The sequence below is a fragment of the Phocoena phocoena genome, chromosome 6 (assembly GCF_963924675.1).
Source record: "Phocoena phocoena chromosome 6, mPhoPho1.1, whole genome shotgun sequence".
Lineage (NCBI taxonomy): Eukaryota > Metazoa > Chordata > Mammalia > Artiodactyla > Phocoenidae > Phocoena > Phocoena phocoena.
The window spans coordinates 59,518,916-59,528,519 of NC_089224.1; the positions used below are offsets into that span (position 1 = coordinate 59,518,916).

Genomic DNA, 9,604 nt, shown 5'->3' on the forward strand with positions numbered 1-9,604 from the left:
TTACTGACACAGAGAGTATCATCCATTACAATGTTTATTGATGAAGCTTTTCCCATTTTAATATTTCTTATCATTTCCTCCATCAGTATTGCTAGTTGCCCTATAAAGAATTTAACAGCCAGCTTAATAGTAGAGACGATGTACACTGTTTCTACAGCATTCTGAAGCAGAACATTACATGTCCACATCAAATTCAACAAAAAGTGTGAGGGAAATCATTTCAGCATCTCTCAGGGGCCTCGCTGGCTCTCACGGAGAGTAAGGTGGTGGTGACTGTTCTGTGGAGAGTTTCTCATAGGCAGGTGGAGCGTTGGGAACCTGTAAAGGTGAGAAAGGAGAGCATGGGCTTGGCAGCAGTACATATGGTTCTGGAAGAGGGATTAAGTCAAAATAGTTAGCATGATGTTTATACTTTTGCTCTGGATTGAAACTTGTGTAACTGTCCACAGCTAATTTCCACCCAATGAGGTAATCGTTATTAGGTTACACAAGTATATACGTTGAAGCATTGTTGGGGGAAACAATGGCAGAGAAAGAAAAGGGCTAAGTGGCTTCCCAAAATTTTCAGAAACTTATTTATACCTGGATTATCCTTGTCAGTAGAAGCCCCAAACCTAACTAATGAATTCTTGAATCCTGTTAAACAGACACTGATCGCACTGCATCTTTACCACAAGCATAAATCCCTATAGTCGTGTCTAAAGGCCACTGCTACTATCAACAGAGCACAAATGTGTCAGCCTTCATTTAATGCTCACAACAGCCCTGGGAGTATTTTCAAGGTTTTCATGTTACAGGTCGGGAAACTGAGGCACAAGGAGGTTAAGTCACTTGCCGAAGATCACACAACTGGTAAGTCATGGAGTAACTTGGCTCTGGAGTCAGTGCTCTCAAAAACTATGACGTACTACATCTATACTAGCACTGTCCAATAGAAATAGAGTGCACCACATATGTGATTTTAAAATTTCTAGTAGCTACGGTTTAAAAAATTAAGAGAAACAGGTAAAATTGATCTCACTAATGTATTTTATTTAACCCCACCTACCAAAATATTATCACTTCGACATGTAGTCAATAAAAAAATCATTAATGAATTATACTCTTTTCCTCATACTAAGTTTTTGAAATCTGGTATGTATTTCAGCACATCTTAATTCAAACAACTCTGTTTCAAGTGTTCAATAGCCACGTGTGACTAGTGGCTACCCTCTTGGACAGTGCAACTCTATACAGTTAATAGTAGGTACTTTTTTTTTCTCCGTTAGGTAATATCTATGTTCAGGACAAAGGCAATTATTCTAAAAACATAAGACAAAAGGATATTGTAACCAGAACCAAATTCTTCCTTTAGATCTTACATGTGGGGTCTCATTATTGACCCTGGAAAATCTGGGTATGAGAGGACACAATTTAAGAAAATCTCTATGATTCCCTTGTTTTTAATCTTACTGTTTATTTTTTATTATGGTAAAATATACATAACAAAAATTTACCATTTTAACCACTTTTTAAAGTCAGTAGCATTAAGCACATTCACATTGCCCTTGCTTTCTAAATGGGAATAATTTTATTCATTTGAGTTAAAACCAGCCATACACAAAAACACCAAGATGCAGGATCTCAACCTACCACAGGTTCACAATTGTTCTCTTGAAAAGGCAGTTTGGCGTCCTGGTGACCAAGCCCCTCACATGAACATCTTCTGGTTAAGGTACTTTGAGTACCAGCATGAATGCTTTTGTCCTGAAATGTGAATTCATGAAGGTAAGTGGGTGAGGAAAAAATAATTGAGTCCATTAAAGAAAAGAAGAAGAAGCCAAAGTTTTAAAAATGGGTTTTAATCTTGGTTCTGCCACTTACTCGCTGTGTATCCTCAGGCTAGTCACTTTATCTCTCTGAATTCCAGTGTTTTCATCTGTAATATGAAGATAATATCGCCTACATCTCAGAATTGTTGTGGGAATTAACTAAAGGTGAAGCACCTAGTATGGTGCCTGACACCCACTAGTTAGTCAATGAATATTTTTGAAGGGAAGGAAAAAAAGTGAATCTAAAAAATGGCTCTCAGAGAATGGTTACAAGTGGAAGAGATCAGAGCTAGTGAAGCAGGAGCTGGTATCACAGTAAGGACAAGCATATGAGCAACTTGATAGCAGGGACACTGTCTATTTCTGCCTTCCCCATAATGACAGCAAAATATCTGAAACAGTACAAATGCCTGTGTTGTGATAGAAATGCTGTGGCTGTAGCACTGAGCTTCCAAGTCACATCACAACAATGATGGCAAGTCAGTCAAAGGCTGTCGTGCACCTTGAGTTATTGGGGAAGGGGTGGGTAAAAGCTTAGTTCGGTGGTTTGCATAGGTTCAGGGGGCAATGCCTTCCCTCCCTAGAATAGAATGACAACCATTTATGCAAGGCAGAGACACATACAAAAATGGGGACTGCAGGAGCGGTCCATCCTAGTGAGGGGGAGTATTTCATTACTGACATTGTTTAAAATTGCTAGCACATTGTGATTATAAAAAGCAGACTAACTTTTAGTTGCTTTTACTGTTAAATTCTCCACAGCAGTGGTTCTCAAACTTTAGAATGCATCAGCGTCACCTGGAGGGTTTGTTAAACACAGACTCCTGGGCTCACACCCAGAATTTCTTACATAGTATGTCTAGGGTGAAGGCCCACGAATTTGTATTTCTAACAAGTTCCCTGGGTGATGCGGATCCTGCTGGTCCAGGGCCACACAGAGAACCACTGCTCTCCAGACAATGCAATTTCTTATCGCCTGTGCCTGGGGTGACTCAGCTACGCTTAGACACTTAGAGGGAGGAGGACGTCAAGTGGGGACCATAGGAAAGGAGGGAGTGTATATCCCATCTAAAGGGACAAACCACTGCATAGCTGCCAGTTTTTGCCAGATCTTTTGATTTTTAAAAAAAAAGAAACTAGAAATTAAGATTTTTATGTAAACTGTTACTTTTAAATGCTCGCACCTAATTCATCTTTTGAAGATACAGACCCAAACATATCTGAACCCAATCCACCAGTAGGGCATGAGCAGCTCTCTGTGGTCCTGGCTGAGGGGGGCTGGAACAGGGAGGCCGTGCAGGTGTTCAGTGCCTCTGCAGGCTTGTCTTCAGACCATGGCTGATTATTGGGGTTACTGGGTTGGAAGAGAAGGGCATCAAGGCAGGTCTCCCAGGGAGGAGAAGTGTTTGGAACATCAATTGGATGAGGCCACACATGGTTGGAGGTGATACCTACGCAGTGTGCAGACTGTAAAGAAGTAATTTTCCTAAACTCTAGTCTGAAATCATTATTGACACTACCCCTTGGAAAGATATAAGCACAAGAACCCCAATTTTGACATGAGGGCCCAGGGAGGTTCTGCTGCGCTCCACCACTCCCAGCAATATATCTCAGGTAAGGTGTTTAATGCATTCTCTCCCTTTACCTCAATTATTGCTTTTATTCTTCTTCTTTTTTTTTTTTTTTTTAAATCCTCACCTGCCATAGGATAGGAGCGTGGGCCACTTCCCCAGTTCACTGCCAATTCTCTGTATTTGCATCAAACTTCAGTGTGTGTGTTAAAACATAGGTTCCTGGGTCCCACCACCAGAGATGGTCCCAGAATCTGCATTTTAGCAAGAACCCTAGGTGATTCAAGTGCAAAGGCCCCTGACCATACATTGAGAGACATGGCACCGCAAGACATGAGTGTAAACTGAGCTATCAGCAGAGCCTTTAAATTCTTCCCCAAGAATTAAAAGTATTATGTCCTAAACTTCCCAAGTGAAAGAGTAAAACTGATAAATATGAAAGCCAGCTTCCACTCCCTTACACATCATTTTCCTCTCAGACACATTGCTGCAAAAAGCAGTCTTTCTTTTCAGAAGATGTTTTTCAGATCTAAGGGGAATTGTTAGCCAAAGGGGAAATTTTAGGAGACCTTAATTCCAACCAACCTTTCTACCATTCTGTGGTCAGTGTAAGTGGGAGAATAAACATATTTCAAAGCCTAATGAAGGTTGCTACATGTGGAGTGATTCAGGTACCCAAAATTTGCGTTTATCATCACTTATGTTCTTCTGCTTTATAATGAAAATAGAATCACCAAAGAGAGACAGGGAGATGAGTATGTAATTAAATGCAGTACTTAATGCACTATTTTACATAATTTTGCCTAAACTTCTTAGACTGCTGGTCCCCAACATGGCTTTTCAGGAGATATGAAAGTCTCAAAACAATAATTTAATATTAATTTAAAAAATAAATGACAGCATTTTTAAACATTAGGGAACAAAGGGAATTTAAACACAGTTCTATCTCATAAAAATTCCAAAAACTCTGCAAATCACTGGTCTAGACCTGGAGGAATGGAGGGTGGCAGGTTGAACTTGAACTACACCAGGCAAAATGCTCAGTGTCTGAGCCCACGACACTAAGACTGTTACTCTTCAAGTGAACACATTTAAGATGAGAGTGTTGAAACAGAAAGGAAAAAGAAAAACAAAACACATTGCCTTTTTGTCTGGGTAGCATCAAGCTAGCAATCGTGGACAGTTAGGAAATGGGTACCAACATACTGAGTTTGTAGAGGTTTTACTCCTTGAAAGACTAAATCATTTTTCTTTTACTATGCAGACATAGGGCTTCCCTGGTGCCACAGTGGTTAAGAGTCCGCCTGCCAATACAGGGGACACAGGTTCGAGCCCTGGTCTGGGAAGATCCCACATGCCACGGAGCAACTAAGCCTGTGCGCCACAGCTACTGAGCCTGCTCTCTAGAGCCTGCGAGCCACAACTACTGAGCCCGCGAGCCACAACTACTGAAGCCTGCACTCCTAGAGCCTGTGTTCTGCAACAAGAGAGGCCACTGCAATGAGAAGCCCACTCACTGCAACAAGAGTAGCCCCCACTCACCGCAACTGGAGAAAGCCCATGCGCAAGCAACGAAGACCCAACGCAGCCAAAAGTAAATAAATAAAATAAATAATAAATTTATTTTAAAAAACTTTTTAAATATGCAAACATAGAATGAAATTTTTTAAATTATAGAAGAAAACATATTAAAAACTGATACACATCATGCTATATCATCTGTGTCTAGGTGTATAATAGAGTAAATGAGGCTCAGAGAAATGAAAATCTAACACCACCAAGCAAGTCAATGGCAGACAATGAGACCAACTCCTTATGCCATACGATTGGGTGAGTGCTGTGTGCCAGGCACCGTGCTAGGCACTGGAGGTACAAAGATGAATAAGAAATATTCTCTGTCCCAGCTCATAAACAAGAGGAAGAGAAGGGGTGAAGAAGCAAAAAGTAAATAACAAATTACAAGGCAATGTCATCACCCAGTGCTAGAGGTACACATGGAGTGTGTGGCAGAGAGCAAAGAGTTTTATCCCTAACCTCCTAACCCAAGGCTTTGCTACAGAACTTGGTCTGGAGTCTTATTCAGGCTCAGAAACTTCTCCTTCCCATAACTGTCACCACACTGGAGGGCTGCTGCTTGGTGGCTATATCCCCCCAAGGTCACCCTGTCTTCCATGGTTGGTATCTGGGACGCTATGGCAAGATGGGCATTAGGGAAAGGGACACATGGGACTGCCCAGGCTTCCCGGCAAGGAGGAGAAGAACTTGAAGCTACAGATCTCCCCTTTCCTTTCTCCTCCTCAGACTGCCGCAGGCTCCAACCCTCCACCCAGACCAGTCCTCCCCTCCATCACAGAACCTCTTTCTCTGCATGAAGTGCTTGCTGAATGAGGACTGGAACTTTCCAACATCTTTTGTAAATATAAATTTTTTTCCATTACTTATCAACCTCAGAAGCTTTCAGATCTGCAATAACAAGGCAGAGAGGGAGAGAGAGAGAAAGAAAGAGAGAGAGCAAGTTGCAACTCTCCTTCCATCCCATTTCTCACAGTGGAGAATGCTTAAGTTCCAAAGTGCTACCTGGCTTTGAAGCAAGGTTTCTGAAACCTGTCGTCTTTACAGTTTAGAGACTCTGTTGATGTTTCTCATGTGTGGAAGATCCTGCTACCCCAAGGCTGGACCGTGTCATTTGTTAACTTCCTGCTCGTATGGGTAAAGGAGCAAAAATCCTATTAAAACCACATTGGTCATCAGTGGAGGAAGGAATCTGTTAAAAACCTGGTGGTCTTTTGTGCTGCTGAGGGGTGGATGGTTTCCTCACTGCACTGATGGCTGGATGGGTCCTGGGTATGATGGGTTGCTTGCTAACAGAGTTAGAAGAACTTGGAATTCCCAGGCAACCTGGGAGGAAAGGGGTGAAGAGGCAAGGTGAGAGGAGCAGGCCTCTAAGTGGAGTAACAGAGCCAGTGGGAATCCCCAGAAGGATTGGTAAGATCTGGAGTGTCTCAAATGCTGCTGTTCACTGTGCAAGAGAACCACGAACCCTTCTCCTGTGCCCCACAAACCATTAGTGTTCAGCTACACCCACAGATAGGCACTCGAGTTTCCTGTGAGTGGAACCAAAAACATGGACCAAGTTCCTGATTGGTGTTCACACGTGGGCAGAGGCAAAGGAAGAGTTACAAGAAGTACAATGTAGAGAAAGACTCATTGGAACCAGGAATCAGAGCTAGAGGTGATCATGAGAATGTCCCCCCACTCCCCAGAAATTCAGAGAAAGAAGGAGAAAGGAGGTCCTTGATCTGGAGGGACACAGCAGTGGGAACTTTACCACCTTCAAGCTTCTGTATCCACTTCGTCTTCTACAGTACCAGCAGGTGATGAGCAGTAAAATTCCCAGGATCACTGTCAGGATGCCAATCCCTGCAGCCCTGGCCCGAGAGATAGACAAATACATCTTGGTACAGAAACCTTGTTCCAGATTATAATGAAATGTGCATCAATGTGTTCTCTTCACAGGGGCTTTGCAGTCAGAGCAGTCCCCAAGGAGTGTCCCACTCCACACCACACCAAGCACCCACCAGGCCTCCAGCACCCGTACCCAGGGACAGGACCATCTCTGGAAGCCTCTCAGGTGTGTGCCCACAGCAGCAGTGCTAACTGGCCTGGGCCCCAGCACCCAAGTTCCAAGTGCAACAGGTGCAGTAGCAACTGACCCTTACGTGGACAACATATTTATTGAGACAACATGTTTATCTTTTCTGTTCATTAGGGCTAGTTTAAAACATTTTCCCCAACTATCAGTCCACAAAAAAGAAGTGGAAAGGAACACTGACTTAATGTCTGCTGTAAGCTGGGCACCATTCTACATGCATTAGATTATCGAATTCTCACAACAACCCCGCCAAGCACTGGTGCAAGCACCCCACTATAGGCCTGTAACAATCCACTGGGGTGGGTAGGATGTCCATTTCACATCTGACATCCTCAAGATTTTAGGCTGGTAAAATGCCCAAGGTTGTACAACCAGAGAGTGGCAGAACCAGCATTCCCAGCGACTGGCCCGAGGTACCCAGCCAGTGTCCTTCCTGCTGCATCGCCCTTTCCTGAAATGAAGCTGTCACGGGGACATTCAATGGGCTCTCGTGACTGAAGGCAGCTGATTCAACTCCCAGCATGCCTGTGGTCTAATTCCACCCCCCAGGTCTGTGGTCACCCCCTTGGACATTTTGACACACATAGAGCTCTGTTCCAGCTCTTTTATTTTTTTTTTTCAATTTACTTATTTTTGGCTGCGTCAGGTCTTCATTTTGGTGCACAGGCTTCTCACTGCGGTGGCTTCTCTTGTTGCGGAGCACGGGCTCTAGGCACACGGGCTTCAGTAGTTGTGGCTCGTGGACTCTAGAGCGCAGGCTCAGTAGTTGTGGCGCATGGGCTTAGTTGCTCCGCGGCATGTGGGATCTTCCCAGACCAGGGCTCGAACCCATGTCCCCTGCACTGGCAGGCAGACTCTTAACCACTGCGCCACCAGGGAAGCCTTCTGTTCCAGCTCTTCATGCACAGGTACATTGCACTCACACACGCCTAGTGAGAGCCGAGAACACTGGGATGTGCTACTCCGCGGCGGGAAGGGCCACAGTGGTGAGAGGCCCGCGTACCGCAAAAAATAAAATAAAATAAAGTGCAGATCCTGTGCCCCCCACCCCCAGACCTACTGAGTCAGCCTCTTGGGTAGCAGTGCCTAGGAAGCTGCATTTTCACAAGCTCTATAGACGGCTTATGCCCCCTCAACTGAGAACCTCTCTTGACGGTGGTTTCACAGAGTCTGTTGAGTCATCATACAAGAGCTGAAAAATATCCTACCTAATACCATGTGCAAGAGTATATTTTTGCTCTTGGGACATTTTTTCAGAAGATCTCCCCACCTCCACTCCCAGTTGACCATGCAGGGATGTTAGAGAATCCCACTAGGGTCTTCTGAGGAAATGCTCCAGCCTGAACTCCTCCTCGGTGCCCTTGATGGGTTCTTCATGTCTCTTGCCCCTGCTAGGTCATTCTGGTAAAGCTATTCAACAGTTCTTTCCCGAGAGAGCAGGTTTGCAGAAAGTTCTGAGCAGACCACTTAAGAGATGGTCCACATAAAAACCAGGTTCCTCGTTTTTCCTGTTGGAGTCTCCACTCGGGGTTGGGGGGGGGCCCTGCCACTATCCCCCGACCTTGCCCACTCTCATCCATGCAGAGTGTGTCCTACAGCCTGTGTTCCCATCACAGCACATACACTTGCCGAAATTACTCCCATGCCTAACTCTCCCCCTAGGTTGTAAGATTTTTTCAAAGGCAAGAATAGCATCTTGGGCTGGTATTATACAATGCTTAGCACTTAGAAATGTCTAATCATGTAAATACTTATTTTAAATTAATTCATAATACGAAACACCTTTCTTTAGGATAAAGTATTGATGCAAAGGTTATGACCCTCTTCACCTTGGAGTCAGTCAGCAGGTGGAGTCACACACATCTACCCTTCATCCTCACTTGCCCTTTGGCAACTTGCCTTTGTTCTGTCTGCAAACCACATCCGGAAGCCTGAGTGGAGTAGACAGGCAAGGCTTGAGGAAAGAGGCATCTTGCTCCCAGACAGATGTTTATTCAGCCTGAGAACCTACAATGAATGCCTCATAGCCAAGAATGCAGACAAAAATGGCAAGATCCAGCTTTTTACCTTTCCTACCTCCTTGCCTCCTTGGCCTCAGAGAAGCTTGAGGTCCCTTGTAGGATCACAGGGTCTCCTCACCTCATTGCCAGGGTCTTTACTTTCTGGAGAAATAGACACTAGAGAGTTTTACAGACAGGCATGTGCTGGGGGAAGCCAGCAGGCTGTGTAAGCAAAAGACAAACTGGAAACCCTGCTGCATCTGGTTTTGAACTTACTCTTCAGCTGTGATGTAGGAATGGCCGTGCCCCTTCTTGGGGGAACCATAGATGTAGTGAGCCTCTTTTCTTGGCATCTTGTGGGGTCAGGCCTCAGGTCACCTAACAGCAGGGGCACACAAGTGTCATTTCACGCATCCAGCATGTTCTTACATCTCATAAACACCCACAAAGACATTCTCGCTAGGTGACCAGGAATGACAGCCGAACCCTCTGGTTTCTCCCTGTGAGAGGCTTTGCACCTCCTTCTTTCACTAATATCAAGTGGAAATCGCTCAGGTTCAAAGAAGGAAC

General features: G+C 44.4%; 1 protein-coding gene across 1 annotated transcript; it reads right to left on the reverse strand.

Annotated features, from left to right (window-relative positions):
• Positions 1-249: 249 nt before the first annotated feature.
• Positions 250-9,387, reverse strand: MLANA (melan-A). The gene is made up of 4 exons (XM_065879712.1): positions 9,311-9,387; positions 6,714-6,810; positions 1,633-1,746; positions 250-318 (listed from the first exon to the last, which is right to left on the reverse strand). The coding sequence occupies exons 1-4, from the start codon at positions 9,385-9,387 to the stop codon at positions 250-252; spliced, it is 357 nt and encodes a 118-aa protein (XP_065735784.1).
• Positions 9,388-9,604: the final 217 nt, after the last annotated feature.